This window comes from Dromiciops gliroides, chromosome 4 (assembly GCF_019393635.1).
Source record: "Dromiciops gliroides isolate mDroGli1 chromosome 4, mDroGli1.pri, whole genome shotgun sequence".
Taxonomy (NCBI): domain Eukaryota; kingdom Metazoa; phylum Chordata; class Mammalia; order Microbiotheria; family Microbiotheriidae; genus Dromiciops; species Dromiciops gliroides.
This window is the reverse complement of record NC_057864.1, coordinates 277,881,682-277,902,850: the sequence shown is the minus strand read 5'-3', so window position 1 is coordinate 277,902,850 and position 21,169 is coordinate 277,881,682. Positions and strand designations below refer to the sequence as shown.

General features: G+C 36.6%; 1 protein-coding gene across 3 annotated transcripts in view; it reads right to left on the bottom strand.

Annotated features, from left to right (window-relative positions):
• The window catches only part of PRIM2 (DNA primase subunit 2), a 389,354-nt gene that overhangs the window by 114,956 nt on the left and 253,229 nt on the right, over window positions 1-21,169 (bottom strand). For all 3 annotated transcript variants that reach the window (XM_044004351.1, XM_044004348.1, XM_044004350.1), the window contains exons 9-10: window positions 8,811-8,883; window positions 6,681-6,866 (exon numbers count right to left, since the gene is read on the bottom strand). In XM_044004351.1, the coding sequence (XP_043860286.1) occupies window positions 6,681-6,866; window positions 8,811-8,883 (259 nt within the window). The remainder of the gene's footprint in view (window positions 1-6,680; window positions 6,867-8,810; window positions 8,884-21,169) is intronic.

Genomic DNA, 21,169 nt, shown 5'->3' with positions numbered 1-21,169 from the left:
TAGAGATGAACAATGGAGAGATCCTTAAACTCCTGGGGGACAGCCTCCTCTTGCCCCATAACCCAGAAGACTTCAGTCAGCTTTTTATGAGCAGTGGATCCTCTGCCTTGTAAATCTCTGCTGAAACAGAATCAGCACCCAATGTTTTGCCACATGAGAGGAGATAATGGAATTCAAAACCTCTTCTTCAGTTGGGAGTTTGCCTAGAAAAGGAATGACTTCAACCTGAAATATACAGTCAGTGGCTTCACACTGGTTAGTGATGGTTTGTTGAGAACACTATGGAAATGTTCAGCACATCTCTCCACAATCATGTCTTTATCACTAATCAACATGGCTCCATCAGCACTGAGTAGTTGAGATGCACCATTGGTCTTTGGCTTACAGGCCTTCAGGACATCGTAAAAGCCCTGACTTGTTAAAAATCAATTTCACCTGCCTTCTTTCTGAGCCAAGAATCCTGTACGTCTCTAAGTTTTGCTTTCATGGAGCTAAATGCTGCCGTCTTAGAGAAGGGACAAACTATCCTGTGGAGATCTCATTGTTCTTTTAGAAGGATTTCATTTAGTCAAGAAATGGAATGTGGCGTATTTTTTGTGGAACAACAAGGTATGCAGTGTCATTTGACTGAAAACTACATTGGAGAGGTCAGGTATAAGAAGACTGGAAATGTAGGGTGGTGCTAGGTTATGAAGTGCTTTGAATACCAAACAACATTTTGTATTTGATCCTGTAGGCCACTGGAGTTTATTGGGCAGAGAGGTGATATGGTCAGACCTACGCTTCAGGAAAATCTCTTCAGTGGCTGAATGGAGGATGTTTTGGCTATTGCAACAGTCCAGGCATGAGGTGCTGAGGGCTTACACTAGAATATTGGTAGTGTCAGAGGAGAGAAGTGGGCTTCTTCAATAGGTGTTTCAAATGAGAAATTAACAGGCCTTGTCAAAAGATTGAATATGGAAACAGAGACAGTAAGCAATTCAGGATGACTCCTTAGTTATGAGTCTGAAAGACTGAGAGAATGGTGTTGACCTCTATAGTAATAGGGAAAGTGAGAAGGGAAGAGGTTTTAGGCAGGGAGATAATACTCATTTTATAGATGAGGACATTGAGGCCAAATGAGATCAAGTCACTTTTAACTACTAAATGTTAAAGCTGATATTAAAAACCATATGTACCATCTGCAAGTCCAGTGCTCTTTCCTCTAAACCACTTTAACTTAAAATGTGCATCAATCTGCTGATGCCACACAAATTCTGTAAGCACCTAAATGATAGATGGAGAGAGGTATATGATTATAATTACAACAGTACTTTGTCTTGTAGTTTAATTTTGTAAATGTAGCATAAATTTTCAAGCAGAGGAGTTGGAGGAAGGGAAGGAAAGGAAAGGAAAGGAGAGGCAGGCTTGTGTAAAATGAGAGGGGGAAAGAAAAATCCAAATCTTTTGGAGATTCTATTGACTCCCTGTAGTCATTGATGGAAGCTTAATAAAAGAAATAAATATGTCTAGTCCCCTATAAATGGCAGCATAATGCAATTATCAGTATAAAATTAAGCAGAAAAATCTATATAAAACAATAACAGTTAAATTTATTTAAAAATCAGCCATGTCTCAAAACCTGGCAGGGATATCAGTAGCAAAGTCTTCACCTACTAAAGGAATATATAGTATTTAACTAAAATAAGCCCTGAGTTCATTACTATTTCCTTTCAGAAGATACTTTTTAAATTTATATAAAAGTAAAGGGCAGGGGCAGCTAGGTAGCACAGTGGATAGAGCATCAGCCCTAGAGTCAGGAGGACCTGAGTTCAAATTTGCCCTCAGACACTTAACACTAACTGTGTGACCCTGGGCAAGTCACTTAACCCTACTTGCCTCACCAAAAAAAAAAAAAAAAAAGAAAAGAAAAGTAAAGGGGAGCTAGGTGGCAAAGTCCATAGAGTGCCAGATCTGGAGTCAGAAAGCCTCATCTTTCTGAGTTCAAATCTGACCTCATACACTTACTAGATGTGTGACCCTGGGCAAGTCACTTAACCCTGTTTGCCCGAGTTTCCTCATCTGTAAAATGAGCTAGAGAAGGAAATGGCAAACCACTCCAGTACTGTGGTCAAGAAAACCCCAAATGGGGTCATCAAGAGTCAGACACAACTGAAAAATGACTGAAAAAGCTATTATTATTGTTTCTATTAAGATTTTCTCATTTTTACAGTTTAAAAATAATGAAAACATTGAGTTTTACTGTGTAGAAGAGCTTGGTTCAATCTAGTCATTACCACCTACATGATATCTCTTAATTAGTCTCTTTCTAGTCATAACCCTAGTTCAAGCTCTCATCATTTCTTGGTTGAGCCATTGCAATATCCCCCTAATTTGCCTATCTGGCTCAAGCTTTCCATATCAATCTATCCTTCACTGAGCTGCCAATGTGATTTTCTTAAAGTTCAGGACTAACCATGTCAACCCCTGTCCAATAAATTTCAATGGCTCCCAACTACCTTCAGAATTAAATATCAAGTCCTTTGTGTGGTACATAAAGCACATAACCTGGCCCCTTCCTATCTTTCCAGTCTTCTTATAAGTAACTCCCTTCCATAGATTCTATGACCCAACAATTCTAGAATACATCCAATTCCCTTATTCCCTAGCTTCTGAATGTGGGGGTTGCAAAAAATTTGGCAACAGTATTATGTATATCTATTTTATACACGTATATACCTGGAGTCACATTAAAATTGCTCAGAAAAAAGGGAGTCTGAGTGGAAAAAGTTTAAGAATCCCTGCCTTATTCTATACTCTTATCTCCCACCTCCATGCCTTTCTATACATAGTCCCCCATGCTTGGAATAATCTTTCTCCTCACCTCCACCTCTTAGCTTCCTTCCCAATTCAGCTTAAATCCTACCTTCTGCAGTAGGCATCCTCATAACCCCCAATGCTAGTCAGCCTTTTCCTTTGAGATTACCTCCCATCTACTCTGTATATTATCTTTTATGTACCTAATTATTAATATGCTATCTCTCCCATTAGAATGCAAGCCAAAGGGCAAAGGTTGTTTTCCCCCCTTTGTATACCTCTTACACATCTTTGTATGCCTATTGTTTCCTAGTCTATTTGTTGTTCTGTCATTTTTCAGTCATGTTCAACTCTTTGTAACCCCATTTAGCTTTTCCTTGGCAAAGATACTGGAGCGGTTTGCCATTTCTTTTATCAGCTCATTTTACAGATGAGGAAGTTAGACAAACAGGGTGACACAGCTACTAAGTGTCTATGGCCAGATTTTGAACTCAGGAAGATGAGTCTTCCTGACTTGAGGCCTGGCACTCTATCCACTGCACCACCTAGCTGCTCCTCCTGGGACATAGTAAGCACTTAATGTCTTTTGGCTGGCTGACTGAAATGCTCTATGGGTTGTGCAGATGTGTATGACATCACACACAATCACCATCTTCAGAGGAGTTTGCAGTATCCCATGGCCAGTTTCTAATGGAAGATTGCTACCTTAAATATCACCTATTAAAAAATTGCCACGCAATACTGAGAGCTACAAAAGTTCTAATATACTGAATCTGCTATAATGAGCAATAAATCTTTCTAAATGGCACTTCTTAGCCTGTCAATCCTCTACACTGCTTAAGAGGATTATTTTTATATAGCGCGCATCATTTAGCAAATGACTAGCACAGCTCTGTTTAAATGAACAGAATTTTTACAAACCAAGCTGCCCTTAAATCCATTTCACTGCAAAGGCATGTCAAAAAAAAAAGATGTAGCTAAGGAAGCAGGATATATGTCCATTCACATAAATATTTATACCTCCCCACCCTAAAGTTGAACAAAGCAACAGAAAACTGAGAAGATGGAGAAGTAGCATGAGGTCAGAGACAGAGTCAGGCTTAGAGTCAAGACCCTGTCCTGATAAATCCTAATCATCACCATCTTTGCCAATATTATGACAACTCATTTGCATATGGAACATTAAGGTTAGCCAAATACTTTACCTACATTATTTCACTTGATTCTCAAATTCATCAGACAGGTTATTATTATCTCCATGTTACAGATGAGGAAACGGAGGCTGAAGGAGGTTAAGGGTCAAGAGTTAAGGGTCTTTGACTAAAATGTCTGAGGTAGGATCTGAAAATGAGTCTTTCTGACAAGAAAGTCAATGCTCCATGCCCCACTGCCTCACACAACTAGCTGACTGACCATGGGAAAAGCACTTAACCTCTCAGCGTTCCTGACAATTCTCTCAAAGGATAAGAATGTGAAAGAATAGACATTCCTTGACAATAAAGATTATGCCATTATTCTCTTCATGTCTCCAGAACCTACAAGAGTACTAGACACATGGTAAGCATTCAATAAACTCTTTTTTTGGATAAATGAGTGAAGTGATGGATACTATCCTGATATGCATCACTGGGCAGGAGTTGCTTACACTGATGAACTAATTCACAGATCTGGAGCAGGAAAAAACAACACACACACACACACACACACACACACACACACACAACAAAAATAACTAACTAGCTTTAAGCTTCCCCTGTAGCAGGTAAATCATAATGCCTGTAACCAAAATAATATATTTATGGTAATCAATAACAGACTAATGAAAAAATGGGCCTCCTACATATTTACTTAGAAACTCAAAACATTCATTGATTTCCATTTTAAAATAATTTCAAAAGAAAATTACTTTCACATCACAAGACAAAAACCAATCAAATGTGACATTTTTGTTCACCAGTGAAAAAGTTTCTTCCATTTGCATATTTTAAAAGGAAAATTTCAAAACTGAATGCATGGCAGCATTCTCAGTCTTGCCAGAAAATATCTGTTTCAGACAGTAGCCACAGTTTGACAAGCTGTGACTATTTTTAAGAAATAGGTACTTTCTCTTGCTTCAGACCCTGTTCACATAAATGTTTCAGATTAAAAAAAAAATATTTACCCCCAGGAATCTAAGAATCAGTGCCCCAAATTGTTTTAAAGAAAATAAATCCCTATTATGTGAACAAGTCTAATTTGCAATGATTCTACAGACAATTTTCAATGTATTCTGCCTTCAATATACACCTGGAAGAATGTCCACGGTTTTTTACACTATAAAAAGATCTGGCCTTTTTCAATTGGGTATGCAGTTGGAGACATAATAAAGCCTTGGATGTAGGATTTACTTGGTAAATGTCCCACGTTCTAGAAATTATCTTTCCTTAGTGGGGAAAAAAAAATGAAATTACTCCATGCTGCAGTGCATAGAGAAAAAGGAGGATGAATATATTTCCTAATTAAAACCTAATATCTGGCATAAGGGAAAATGGACTCCATGATCACTAGATAGGTATATAAGTTACTCAAGTTTGTAAAATTTAGGGTAATCGGTCTGAATTGAACATCCTTGGCTCTAAGTGAAAAATGTTTTCATTCATCTATTGGGGGCATCGGGAGAAGAGCATTGAGCTCTTACTCCCTCCCCCACCCTTCTTAGTTTCTGGATGTTTCATCTAGTTTCATACAGAATATACATCATACAGAATGTTCAGGAGCAAAACATAACTCCCAAAAGCCAACTAGAGAACTGTTATTCCTGTTACTCACATCAAATAGGTTGTGGGAAGGGAGAGAGAACTGTTTTGCACCATACTTTTCATTTTTTTGATTACCATGTTTTTGTTTCATTAACTGTTACTTCAACAAGTATATAGAAGCCTCCACAATTTTTTCAGATATATTGCATTTGGACATACTGAGAGGTAGCAGAGGTATGTAGGGCTACATAATAACAATAATTATTATCATTATCATTATTGTCAATATTTACCTATTACTTTAAGGTCTGAAGTGTTTCTAATACACTGTCTCATCTGAATTATTTCATATTTCATGATGTAGCTGATACATTAATACAGTAACTCTAGGAGGTAGGTAACATAGGCATTATTTGCCCCATTTTACAGATGAGAAAACTAAGGCTAATTCCATTAAGTTACTTGCCCTGGGTCACAAAGCTAGTAAGTGCTAAAAGCCAAATTCAAACCCCAGGTTTCCTAACTCCTATCTACTACCCGTGTTGCCTCTCCTACATGGCATAACAACTACACTGCTAGACTTGGGAGTCAAGAAGACTAGAGTTCAAAACTGGCCTCTCACACTAGCAGTGTGATCATAGGTAAGTCACAGAATTTTTCTCAGCTCCATTTTATAGATGAGCATAATAAAACCTATAATATCTAACAATACCTATAATATCTACTTTATAGGGTTTCTGTAAGATCCAAATAAGATAATATAAATAAAATTCTTTTCAAATTGTAAGGGGCTATATGAATGTCACTTATTAATGAGGTTCTTTGAACCTGGACTATCAATCTATCAATCAATCAACAAGCATTTATTAAGCATCTACTATGCATCAGACACTATGCCAGGTGCTGGGAACACAAAGACAAGAATGAAACAGTCTCTGCCCTTCAGGTGCTTGCATTCTATTAGGAGAAACAACATTTACTCATGTAAGCAAGCACAAAATATAAAGCAGTTTCCTAGAGAAAGGAGATTCAATATCAGAAATGCAAACTATGTCACTCTCAGTTTTCAGAATAAATGAAAAAATATGAACCACATTAGTTAAAATTTAACAGGATAAGTAAGTTTCTGATTTTTTTTTTAATTACCTTGTCTGTATCCACTTTTCCTTTGATAAATTCTAGCTTCCAAAACTGCAAAGCCTGCTCAAGAGTTAAGCCAATGCCCTTCAGGAAAAGACCGTATTGCATTCGGCCACCATGACGAAGATGATGATGTTCTCGCAAAGCTTTATGCAACTGACGCATACAAAGCGGGAATGATTTCATTGCAAGCTGTAAGGAAAACAATTTGTAGCTATGAGAAAGATCAACTATTTGATTCATAATATTTATCTACAGGAATTATAAATTCATTCTACTGGAAAAAACTAAGAACTAAAGAGATGGATTAAAGAATTGCTATGATGTATTACAGATTAACACACATTATTTTTAATGGTTTCTAATCACAGCCATACAATTAAAGCTAAAAAATATATATTGTACTAGAGTAAAAAACAATGACAATACAAAGACAAAGAATATAATAATGTAGACTAGTCTCATATCTGGAGCCAAAAAGACTATTGAATTTTCTGAAGCACTGTCACTCTTAAGTTATACTACCCTAGTTTCAACACTCAAATCTATTCATTTTTAATGGAGAATACAGAATTGAACAAAACAGCAAGACTAGAGTGGCATTTTGTCTACAATCAAAAAAAAAAAAAGTGCCTCCTTATTTGAACATAAAGCATATAAACAGAGCAGCCATCAATAAATTAATATGGATGTGGCTCTATTCTTTTACTTTAAAGGGTTATCTTTTTCTTTCAAAAAGCAACTAGAGATGAAGGCTCGGGTCATTTACCCGGTAATACTCAAAAGGCACAGACCTCAGAAAGGTGTGAGACTGATAAAAATAGTTGTTTCAGAAGATTAAGGGATGGACAAGTTAGAACAAGTTCTAACTAACTTGTGTGAAGTTGATAATCAATTCTATTCCTATTTCTGGGAATCTTAAAAGTAAGCACTTTATTGCAGTATCTGAAGGCAACAGGTTGCCTTTGAACTCTGGTTCATTTCTAATTTAATTTTTTTTTTCCTTGTGGGGCAATGAGGGTTAAGTGACTTGCCCAGGATCATACAGCTAGTAAGTAAGTGCCAAGTGTCCGAGGCTGGATTTGAACTCAGGTCCTCCTGAATCCAGGGTCGGTGCTTTATCCACTGTACCACCTAGCTGCCCCCATGGGGTTCATTTCTATAAGCATTCATAATTTTCTTTTATGTGGTTCACCTCATTATGATCCAATTTAACTTCCCTATCAATTAAAACTTGGTGTATTTTAAATTAGTATATGCAACAGGATAAGTCCCAGTATATCTGTTTAATTATTTAATTATTCCTGAGATTTCTTTCTAGCTTTTTTTTCTTTCTTTTTTTGGGGGGGTGCGGCGGTAATGGCGGGAGTAAGGGGGTAATTCAAGGTAGATAAATAGACTGCTGCACAGAAATATTACATATCCTAGAAGATTCTTCATGAACTCATTAAGTTCTACTAGGAAACCTTGCTTCCTCAGATATGAGGAAGACTGGGTATGAAGTCCCTACCAGCTCTGTAACTTTAAAAAATAGTCTATCTGCTTGACTCTTCTCAGCAATACAAAGGTGCAAGATACTTCCAAAGGACTCATGACGGAAAATGCTCTCCAAATCCAAAAAAAAAAAAAAAAAAAGAACTGTGGCATCTAGACGCAGATTGAACCTACTATTTCTATTTTTTTTTAATTTTTCTTTTTTGAGGTTTTTTCCTTTTACTCTGATTCTTCTTTCACAGCATGACTAATGCAGAAATACATTTAATGTGATTGTACATATATGACCTATATCGGATTGCTTACTATCTTGGGGAGGGAGAAAAATTTGAAACTAGAAATCTTATAAAAATAAATGTAGAAAATTATCTCTACATGTAACTAGAAAATAATAAAATACTTTTATGATAAAAAAAAGTTACGAGGTATGACAAATATAATCATCTTGAACACTTCTGGAAAAGCTTTTCTTTCTGATGAATTGTTCTAAATATATTCTCACAAAAACAAATTCTATTGTATATTTTCTGTATTTCCAAAACTTAGCACAGTGCTTGGAACACAGTAGTCACTTAGAAAATGTTTATTTTTTGACTGATTTAAATGAAAAATGACTTAGATTCTAAAGGACATGATACTCACAGAATCAAGCTGATCCAATGAAATTTTCCCCACATTTCCTTGTGCATTATAATCTTGACCAACATAGGAATGACTAGGAGAAAAACACACATTTAAAAATGGGGTTTTTATCTACAATATACAAGTTGCATCAAGTGAAAATTTAAAATTCCTTAAAGGTTAAGTTCAAAATTATATGGTATTTCACATAGAAACCTCAGCATTAATGGCAATTAATCCACAAATTTATTAAATAGTATATACCCTTTCACTTAATGTTATCATTTCTTAGCTTATACCCCAAAGTGATAAAAGAAAGAGGTAAAAGGATCCAGATGTACAAAAATACTCATAATAGCACTTTTTCTTACAGAAAATCACCAAAAACAAAGTAGATACCCATGAATTAGAAAATGGCTGAACTAATGGAATAATTAGAAATGCCAAAATGCTTGAACTGAGAGAAAAATGGGAAAATTTATATGAACTGATGCAGAATAAAGTGACTGATAATAAAGTATATGAACAATTCATACACAGATTACAACACAATAAAGGACAACAACTTTGGAAAATCTTAAGAACTCCAATGAACACAAGAAAGAATCTTGACTCTAGAAGACTAATGATGAAAAGTGTTTCCCACTTTCTGGTTGAGACATAAAAGATAATAGGCACAGAACAAGTCATATATTTTTGGAGATATTCTATGTGTGAATTTGTTTTGCCTCACTATACTCATTTGTTTATTTAAGGGCAGCTAGTTGGGACAGCGGATAAGTGCCAGGCCTGAAGTCAGGAAGATCCACCTTACTGAGTACAAATCTGATTTCAGACATCTACTACAAATTGCTTCACCCTGTTTGCCTCAGTTTCCTCATCTGTAAAATGAGCTAGAGAAGGAAATGACAAACCACTCCAGTATCTCTGCCAAGGAAACCCCAAACAGGGGCATGAAGAGTCAGACACAACTGAAAACAAATGAACAACAACACATTTATTTATGACATGGTTTTTATTGGTGGAGGGGAGAATGTTCTAGAGGAAGAAGAGATGGGGAGGTGGTGATAATTATTCAAAAATTAAGAAAAGTGCATAAATGGATGAAACATTAAAAATTAATCAGGAGGGGCAGTTAGGTGGCACAGTGGATAGAGCACCGGCCCTGGATTCAGGATGACCTGAGTTCAAATCCGGCCTCAGACACTTACTAGCTGTGTGACCCCGGGGAAGTCATTTAACCCCAATTGCCTCACCACCCCCCTCCCCCCAAAAAAATTACCAGGAGAGAGAAGATCAGAAAGGGACACAGTCCAAGGTACTACTACATTAAAGATGACACAGTACTTGGTAATTGACTATCCTCATTTAACTAATGAGAAAACAGGCACAGAGAGAATAAGTAGTTTGTCTAAGGTTGTTCATTCAAATGAGTAGTGGTACTGGGACTCACTCATAGTTTTTATAGAAAGGCTTTTGACAGAACCCTTTCCACAATGTTGAAATGTTGAAAATAAGCTTATATGTATATGTATGTGTGTGTGTGTGTGTGTGTGTCCCACACACACACTATGCTTGACCAAGATATGTTTATGCATCCTATATGTTTTCACGGATTTTGTCTATAAACCTGTCTATGTGGTTTCTTGTAATAATGGACCCATCAAAATATCACTTTGTATAAATACAATTATTTGTAATGTTAGCAAATTCTGACAGCACCTTATCACAAGTTAGAATTTATTTTGTCATCAATCAAGTCATGTGTGTTACTATGAAGATTTGAAACCTGTAGGGAGCAATAACACACACAAGGGTTATAATATCCAAAAGCAGGGAGCAGTAATTCACAAACCAATTATGTAAACAAATACATTTGCTTTGACTATAATATAGAACAGTTAGTTAGATTCAAAAAATAGGTTGAACAGTTCAACTAGAATCGTTTTGATTCATGGAAAAACATTAATCTAGAAGGAGACCTTAAGTAGTATGTGTACTGCTTTTTCCTCTGCCTTGCTTCATTTAATATTTTTGGCAAATACTTAGATGAAGGCAAAAATAGTACACCCTCAAAATTCTAGAGGACAAGACGACGGGCATGATAACTAATGTGATGAATAACAGAATCAGAATTCAAAAAAGTTATAACAGATTGGAATGATGGACTGTAGTTAAAAAGATCACATTTAACAGGGAGGAATATTAAGTCTTGTACTTGAGTTCAAAAGAATCAACAGGCAGGAGGGGATCTAACCCTAACCCTAACCCTAACCCTAACCTAATTGATATGAGATAGACCTAGAGGATTTGGAGTCAACTAGCATGCAATGACTGTCCAAAAAAGCTATTGTAAACTCTGACTACATTAACAGAAGTACACTAAACAATAAAGATTGAAGCAGGGGCAGCTGGTGGCACAGCTGAATAAAGCACCGGTCCTGGATTCAGGTAGACCTGAGTTCAAATCCGACCTCAGACACTTAACACTTACGAGCTGTGTGACCCTGGGCAAGTCACTTAACCCCAATTGCCTCACCAAAATAATAATAATAATAATAATAATAATAATAATAATAATAATATTGAAGCAGTGTTCCTTTCAGGATGATATATTTTTAGGAGTTGGATAGAATAGGGACTAGATCATTAGTACAGGGGACTCCTGGATAAGGAAATTACATCCACCAGGGCTTCTTTTCTACATATGGTCTTATAGTTACCAATGTAGCTCCTGTCTGGAGACCCAGTTGGGCACTATCAGATTAGTGAGAGTTCTCCATAAATATTTCAACTTATACCCACCAGTTGGTGCTCTCCAACCATTTTTTCATATCATTTCCCCCCTTTTTCTCCCCTTCTACCTCTAGCTCTGGAAACAGTAATCAAGTTAATATTACTATTCTTCAAAAGAACATGTCAATCAATTGCCCTATAACCTCCACTCCCTACTCCTGTGACTTCCCAGTCCAAAACACCCCTCTCTATTCTCTTATATATGTTGTTTTCTCTTATTAAAATATAAACTCCTTGAAAATAGGGACTGTTTTCTTTTATCATCTGTATTTCTAGCTTTCAACACAATTCCTAGCACATAGGAAATGCTAGATACATGTTCCCCTTCCCATCCCAGACTCACTAATTCATTCCCTGTGAAGTTAAGTAACTTGCCCGAGGTCACACAACCAGCATGTGTAAGAGTCAGGTATTCCCTGGCTCTGCTATTCCAGACCCAGGTATTCCCAGATCTGGTCATACACAAGCTCTCTTTCCACTACACTACAAAATAACACTGACATATTTAAACGTGTTCACCACTGGCACCATGATAACTCCAAACCATGTCATTACTGAAGGAAATGTTCAATCTGGGGAAAGACAACTTTGGGAGGTATTTAATGGTCTTTAAATATTTCAAAGGCTTTTATAGTCAAGAAGTTTAATTTGTATTCTGATTGGGTCCAGAGTAGAGAATCAGGACCAATGAGTGAATATTACAAAAAAGAAAACTATGACTTAATGTAAGGAAGTACTTATTAAAAAATAAGAGTTTCCTGAAAATGGAACAATCTGCCTCCAGAGGTAATGAGCTCCTTATTATTGAAAGTATTCAAGCAAAAGCTAATAAGTCATTTGTCACAGATTCTGTAGAGGAGATCCATGCCTCAAGTAGATGGATTAGATAAAATAACTTCAAGGTCCCACCAACTGTGAAATTCTATAAGCAGAGGACTAGCCAAGGTTAGATAATATGAATTTCTAGTGGACTGAGTAAATTCAGTTCTTGGATTTTCTTCAGTAAAACTCAGCAGCCCAGTCAAGCAAGTCCACAAGCATTTATTAAATTGTCTACTGCGTGCCAGGCACTGTGCTAAGTGCTGGGGACAGAAAGAAAGACAAAAAATAGTCCCTGCTCTCAAAGAGTTCACAGTGCTAGGAACACCAACACTAACGTCACTGGATCATAAAGTATGTAGAAGCATATATCAGGAACAGAGAAATCAGATGTTAGGGTTTGCAGATTTCTAAGGCCAAAACACTACAAAGTCAAAGGGACTGATTTATATGGGAATATAAGTGTGGGAGTAGGGGGCAGTTAGGTGGTGCAGTGGATAAAGCACCAGCACTGGATTCAGGAGGACCTGAGTTCAAATCTGGCCTTAGACACTTGACACTTACTAGCTGTGTGACCCTGGGCAAGTCACTTAACCCTCACTGCCCCATCCCGTTGGCCAGATTTGAACTCAGGTCCTGTTTGTTTTTGCGAGGCAATTATACAATAATCAAAGACCATATTTCAAAAATTTTTGTTAAATATAAAACAATAAGCATGTGATTAAACATACAAAAAAGTTACATTTTCTGAATAAGTAGAATCACATGTTCTTTAGAATATATACAGCACCTTTTGTCTAAGATTTTAAAGTATCATTTACCTTAGTGTCTCAATTACAGTTCCATTTACCAGCAAGGGCCATCAAAAATGGCAGATAATCACCATGACTAAATCAAGGTCCTTGATCTGTGCCTGGGGCACAGAAGAATCAAATCAATAACCCTAACAGGTGGTGCTTTTCTTAAGCAACAGGGAATAATCCTAGACTATCCACAAATGACTTCCAAAGACAAAAAAGAAAACAAACAACTAGAAATTAGTATTATATTATCTTAACTGTCCTTTTCATTTTATGGTTAACTTAAAGGAGAATCAAGTACTTTCTTCATTTTACAAATAAATAAATTGATTTGAAAAGGAAAATGACTTGCCCAAGGTTACAATGCAATACTTTCTCCTAGAACATTTAATGCTTCACATCTTACCCATGGCTGCCAAATCTAATAAATAACCTGCAAGGAAAAAAAAAACTTTCAGGAAATAATGGTACTTAGCTTTAGGAAGATGGTGAGAAACAACACATTTTCTAAATGTGCTACATGACAGGAAATTGACATGTGAAGCATAGGTATATGGTAAGAGAAAAAACTACATGACCCCCAAGTCAGTAGTGTGCCAATCTTAAAAAGGTACAACTGTAACTGGACAAAAAGTAAATTATATAAGAAACCAAGAAGTAATATTCCCACTACCCTTAGGATAGATTTCATGCTCTTTTAAGTTTCTCCTTAGGAATTCACATCCTTTTAAAAAAATTAGTAGAATAGAACTATAGAGAAAAACAATGAAAATGATAAAGAGATCCATGAACATCTATTAAGAAAAATTATAGGAATGAGTACCATTTAAATTTCAAAATTACAAACAGGTGACAAAAAAGGTTTGAATTTCTTCATTTCTTTTATTAAGAAAAATGTGAAGAAATGTTAGCTACTTTTTATATTTTAACTCAAAAACAGAAAACAGAATTTAGACAGTTAACTGATATGTCAAAAAACAATTCCTTGGCACAGAAGTGATGGGTGAGTGTTCTTGTGGGTTTTCATTTTTTAGTAAGGTCAGAGGTTCCCAGTAAAGGATGTGGGACTATCACCACCCTAGTCCTCAACTCAATGCTTCTCTTTATACAATTAAGATCACATGGGCAGCTAGATGGCGCAGTGGATAGAGCACCGGCCCTGCAATCAGGAGTACCTGAGTTCAAATCCGGCCTCAGACACTTAACACTTACTAGCTGTGTGACCCTGGGCAAGTCACTTAACCCCAACTGCCTCACCAAAAAAAAAAAAAAGAAAAAAAGATCACATTAGCTTCTCTGGCTTCAGTGTGATATTGTTGATACATAATGGCCTTCAACATCCCCACCCTTCATCTTTTTCATACAAAGTGCTGTCTAACTACACTTCTTCCTACTTGTACTAATGAAACTGACTTTTTTGATCCCAAGAATAAGAATTTACTATCTATCTATCTATCTATCTATCTATCTATCTATCTATCTATCTATATAGATATATAGATATATATAGATATATGTAAATCTTCTTAGACTCTGTCCAACATTGTAATCTGAGAATGTCTTACTAGAAGATGTGTCTAAACCCCGTCTCTGCTCCTAAGTGTATGATCTTGAAACAATTCACTCTCTCATTTTAGGTTTCCTCCTAGCTGCCCCTGAATATATATTTTTATAAGAGGAAATTTAACTAGTAAAACAAGTAAGGTAAAGGCTTGAATTCACAAACAAAATCTACAAATCAATCAGGACAACTGAACTTAAGTTTATCAATTCTCTGAAATATTTAATATACATATGGCACAAGGCTGGGAGGCAAGAGAACTGAGTAAAAATCCTAGCTCCAGTCACTTACCTGCTGATGCTGGTCAAATCATTTAATCCCCAAGAGCAAAAGTATCTTTATCTATAAAATAGGAAAAGGCCTGGACTAACTAATACCAAAGCTCCATCCTAGCTCTAATAGCCTATGATTAACCCATATCTACCAGTAAAAATAAAGTGCCTCTTCTTCCAACTCTGTGATGTTCAAAGAGCAGGACATGGAGAAATGCAGAGGAAAAGGAACAAATGGGTCCATCAGAAAAGAACAGCAAGATTTAAAATAAGTTCACATTAGCCAATGAAATTGGACATTTGGCTTTTACCTGGCAGTGCCAAGGGAAGTTGCTAAAAGAGATTCATAACCATTATCTAGAAAAAAAGAGACACTTCTCTAGCAAACCTTGGTGTCTGCTTTATATCATGCTGTCTCCAAATGAATGCAGCTACCAGGCTAATAAGCTGTCAAAATACATTCTTATTAAAATATCTTCACCATAAAATTATAGATCTACTCTATGAATGAAAGTATGCAAATGTTTAGTTGTCATTGAGAAACCTGCTCATGTCAGTTTTATAGAAGCATACTATCAAGGATCCTTTTCTGCAGAAAATACAATTCTTAATTACTTCATAACGTATCTATCAACTCAAACAAGTCCAATGAAAAAACACCTATCAATTATAACTGACTTAGAGGGGAGGGGGATGAGAGACTATTCAATGCCGGATGAATAGAGAACTCCCATTTTTTTAAAGTGGAAGATATGACTCAATGTGAATGCATGGGGCCCTTCATATCCCATTCACTACCAAAAGGGAAAGTCGGATTTGCCGCTATTGCCATTATTTAAAATATAGCAAGCGGACAATTTTTAACAGAAAGAATAACTAGAGACCTGAAGTGCTACAAATAGCATTAAGTAAACCAGGACTGGGAAAACACATTCAGTTTTCTGACAAGAGGAATTTGAAAACCAAAATTTTGTAGTCAACTTTTATCTTATCAAACACTTTACCACAGCTGTGAAAGTCATCTTACAATGCCTCAGTTTCTATATCCATAAAAATGGGTATTGATAGTCACTAATCTGAAATATCTCCAACCTTAACTAATCTTTTTTCCCCCTTCAGGGACTCTCAGATGAACAGCAGTAAGAAAGTGAAAAGTTGGATCATTTGCAGAAGCCACCAAAAAATCAGAAAAATACTGAAAATAATAGAGCTGTGGTTCAGTGAACATTCAATTACATTACAGTACCAGCAAAAGATACTGAGCTGTAAAATGATACAGCGTATTTCTTGCAGAAATGAAACAATTACTGTGCTATACAGACAAATAAACATGTTCACTACCCAGACAGGGCTACATAAGTACATAAAATACAGGAAGAATCCTACTCTGAGGAATAGCATTACAACAAGAATATTTCCATGTCCCAGTAGATGACCCATAGTAAGGGGGTTTTGCTCATCTAGGTTATATAAAAGTCTAGTAAACAACAAGAAGAAAGATGCCTTTGTCAGTCAGAACAAACTTCTAGCAAGCCCCTACTAAGTGCAAAACACTCTAAGAGAACAAGAAGTCAAGGGCAGCTAGGCGGCACAGTGGATAAAGCACCGGCTCTGGATTCAGGAGGACCTGAGTTCAAAGTCTGCCTCAGACACTTAACACTTACTAGCTGTGTGACCCTGGGCAAGTCACTTAACCCCCATTGCCTCTCAAAAAAAAAAAAAAAAAAGAGAACAAGAAGTCATGACCTGTTTCTTCAAGAAACCTACAAACTAAATAGAAGAGCTGATTGCACATGTATACAAATAACATTATACCCTATGTTCCTCGAGGGAAAGGACATTGTCTTATTTATAGCTCTATCTCCCCATAGCATAACACATGATAAGTATTTAATAGATGTTTGTTTAAGGAATAGTAAAAGTTAGACTGTGAATGAATGTCACTAGAAAGAGAGAAAAGATTATGGGAGTTTGACTTAAGGGTGGATGGTGGGGAATATTCACTTCTGGGGAAATAGAACAAAGAGGTGTGATTTTTAAAAGGTAGACAATGGGGTGAAAGAAGACATTTTAAGCTAAGAAAATAGCATGATCAAAGATAAAGGCAGTAAAGCTCTCTAAGCTTGAGCCCACTTTCCCTTGTAATCTGTATGGACATGTCAAAGAGTGTGCCACAGAAAATGGGGAGGACGGTATTTAGAAGCAGATCCCTACAGGCTGCATAATGACTTTAAAAAACACAAATTAGCATTATCTATGTTGTATTGTATTTTCTTTATTTTGTTGAACATTTCCCAATAAGTTTTTAATCTGGTTCTGTACTTGGAAGTTATTCTGGCCATAAGTTTGATACCTCTGATGTATAGGGCAGACTGGAAGAACTAAATAGAGGAAGCATTAGAGTATCTGGCAGCAGAGACAAGTGTTTATTCCATTCAAGCCCCTGAGAAGGAATTGCTTGTGAGTAAGTGGGTAGATTAGTTTCAATCTTCTCTTCACCTCACAACCTAGTGAACTTTACAAGATTGGAGGATTTTGATTTCTCTTTGGCATTTTAGCAACATCCCCAGGATAGCAGTAGCTAACAAAAGCATCTGGAATAGGAGCTGAGGACAAATACTCATGAAAAAGTGGTTTCAAGACTCCACAAAGATCCAAGAAAGAAGCTATAGATACAATTCCTGAGGAGAACTTCATGAGATCCCCTATGAAAGGAAGAAAAGGATTTCAAGGAGTTTTGTACTATCCCTTTGTGATATGTGCTCTCTAAACTTATATCCACTTTCTCCTGGAAGCCATATGTCCTAGAGAGGGAGTATACCACAGACTTTTGGGGGGAAGGATTTTTATACCAATTGTTCTTACTATAATCACCTTAGTAAATAACCCTTTTTAAAAGCTAATTAAGGGGTAGCTAGGTGGCGCAGTGGATAGAGCACTGGCCTTGGATTCAGGAGTACCTGAGTTCAAATCCGGACTCAGACACTTGACACTTACTAGCTGTGTGACCCTGGGCAAGTCACTTAACCCCAATTGCCCTGCAAAAACAAAAAACAAAAAACAACAACAACAAAAAAAGCTAATTAAGTCTGTCTGACCAATTGACATCAATGGATTATCATTAGGGAAAGGACACTGACAATCATGAGTTACAATATTGGGAACATATCCCACAACCCCTTAGTTCCCTAGAATTACAAAGAGATCTATAGCAGGGCACTTTGTGGGGACCCAACCTGCCAGTTCAAGTGAGGGTTGGGAAAGCAGTTCCAGAGTCTGTGCCATATGTTTAAAATGTCAGGGTTTACAGAAGATGGAATGGCTTTTAAAAAAAAAATGTTGGTTATATTTTATAGGGGGAGAAAGAATAATAGATAACATAAATAGCTAAAATGTCTAGAAGCTGAGAAATGCAAATTAAAGCAACACTGAGAATCACATCTCACCTATCACTGTCAAAGTCAACAAAAAAGAAACATGACAAATACTGGAAGAGGTATGGAAAAAGTAATATTAATGCACTGTTGGTGGAGCTGTGAACTGGCACAGCCATTTTGGAAAGCAATTTGGAATTAATCAAAAAGCATGTGCATATTCACTGACCCACCAATACTATTACTAGGTGTATGCCCCAAAAAAGATGAAGGAAAGGGGAAAAGAACCTATTTTATGCAAAAATATTTATAATAGCTCTTTTTATGGTAGACCATCAACTGACACTGGCTGAATAAGTTTTGGCATATGAATCTGATAGAATACTTTTATCCTATAAGAAATGATGGTAGAATGGTTTCAGAGAAACCTAGAAGATTTGTATGACTGATTCAAAGTAAATTGAGCAGAACCAGGAAAACAATTTATACAATAACAGTATTTTAAAGACACCTCTAAAAGATTTAGGATTATGGTCAATACAATGACCAACCACAACTCCAAAAGACTCAAGCTACCTACTTCCTGAAAAAGACAAGACTCAAAGTATAGATTGAAATATGGTCTATTTTTGGACAAGCCCAATGTGGGAATTTGTTTTGCATGATGAAATATGCTTATAACAGAGGTTATGCTTTTCTTGATTTCTCTATTGGGGGAGGTAGAAGGGGAGAAGAGAAAGCAGGGAGAGGGAGGCTACTCTGCCACATTTCTTAAAATAGGATTTTACATATAACATTATTTAATGAGAAAACTGAATTTGGCAATTCACTATCAAACTCTTTGCAGCTATGATGAAAGTTGCTATTTTGGCTAAATTAGTCTTTTAAAAAAACAAAGGGGGCAGCTAGGTGGCGCAGTGGATAAAGCACTGGCCCTAGATTCAGGAGGACCTGAGTTCAAATCCAGCCTCAGACACTTGACACTTACTAGCTGAGTGACCCTGGGCAAGTCACTTGACCCTCACTGCCCTAAATTTTGTTTTTTAAAAAGGGGATCTATACTATAGAACTTCAATAATAAAATACAGTACTTTCCTTACATGTGGTTAATTCCTTCAGTAATACAAATCATAACCAACACCTGGTGACTAACTCTCTGGACACTACATTCCCTCAGAACTTAGTTAAGTTAGTCCGCAGAAGCTAGGCATGGTATCTGTCAAAGGTACAGTTAGAGGACTTTCTAGTCTGATAGAATCTTAAAGAGATTGGCATAACTTTCCTCAACCCCAGGTTACCTCCATAGCAAGATGTAGTATCCAAGCAGAAATTCAAGTGGAGTAGCAATCTAAATGACCCTTAAAAAGAACTATAAATCATTATCATTGTACCATTTGTTATACACTAATAAAGGTGTTGGTTTTTTTTTAATTCAGTCAAATAAATTCAGTAACAAAATCTTAAAGTCAGAAGGAATCATAAATCCATTCTGTAACACTCCTGACAAGTAGGTAACCAGCTCAAGGGGCTACAGGAAACACCACTGGATAGAGAATCAATCAGTAGGCATGAGTTCCAATCTTAACTCTCCTACTTACTGCCCTAGTACCTGTTGACAAGTCATTTTACTTCTCTGAGGCACAGTTCCCTTGTCTGTAAAATGAGGGATTTAAATCAGGTAATCTCTGAGTTTCCTTCCAGTTCTAAGTACCATATCCCTGTGACTGCCAATGAGAATTCACTACTTCCGGACAATGCCCATCTGAGGTATAGGGCCTATTTTAGAGGCTTATTTTCTCATTTTTATGCTCTTTATGATACAGCAAGGAGTAAAAGATGGTTCATTTAAAGGGGGAGCTTTTTTCCTAAAAAAATAAATAAAAACCCAGTTAATGCAAAATTGCAATGCTAAGAGAATTTCAATTATTTAAAAAGTGGAACAGATGAAAAAGAAAAGTTAAAAAAAAAAATCAAAGAAGCACACCCATACCAAATTTCAAGGTCATCCTAGTTTAAAATCCAATTAAATCAAATTGGGTTTTGAGAAAAAACAAGCTGAGACAAAGAGGTCATAATTAATTTTGGTTTATGTGCTGTACCAGAATTTTCTGAAAACACTATAACAGACTTCTGATTTTGACCCTCAAGTGGATATAAGAAAGATAAACTGGGGGGCAGCTAGGTGGTACAGTGGATAGAGCATCAGCCCTGGATTCAGGAGTACCTGAGTTCATATCTGGCCTCAGACACTTGAAACTTACTAGCTGTGTGACCCTGGGCAAGTCACTTAACCCCAATTGCCTCACCAAAAAAAAAAAAAAGATAAACTGGAGGTACATGACTTGAAACACAAGAAACAAAACAAAGAGCTCCATCTTTCTAATCTGAAAATAGCAACTGAAACGGAGCTGATAGCACAGTGGATAAAACACTGGGCCTGGAGTCAGGAAAACCTGAATTCAAATTTTACCTCAGACACTTACTAGCTATGTGACTTTGAGCAAGTTGCTTGAATTTTGTCTACCTCAGTTTCCTCAAATGTACAATGGGGATAATAATAACACCTACCTCCCAAGGTTGTGAAGATCAAATGAGATCATCTTTGTAAAGCACTCAGCACAGTGCCTGGCACTATAATCAGTGCTATATAAATGCTTATTCCTTCCCCCATGCCCCAAAGGAGTACCTAGATTTGGCTTTAGTAATGACAGGAATTTGAGTCTCATTCAATACACCAAGAACATCAATACAAGCACTT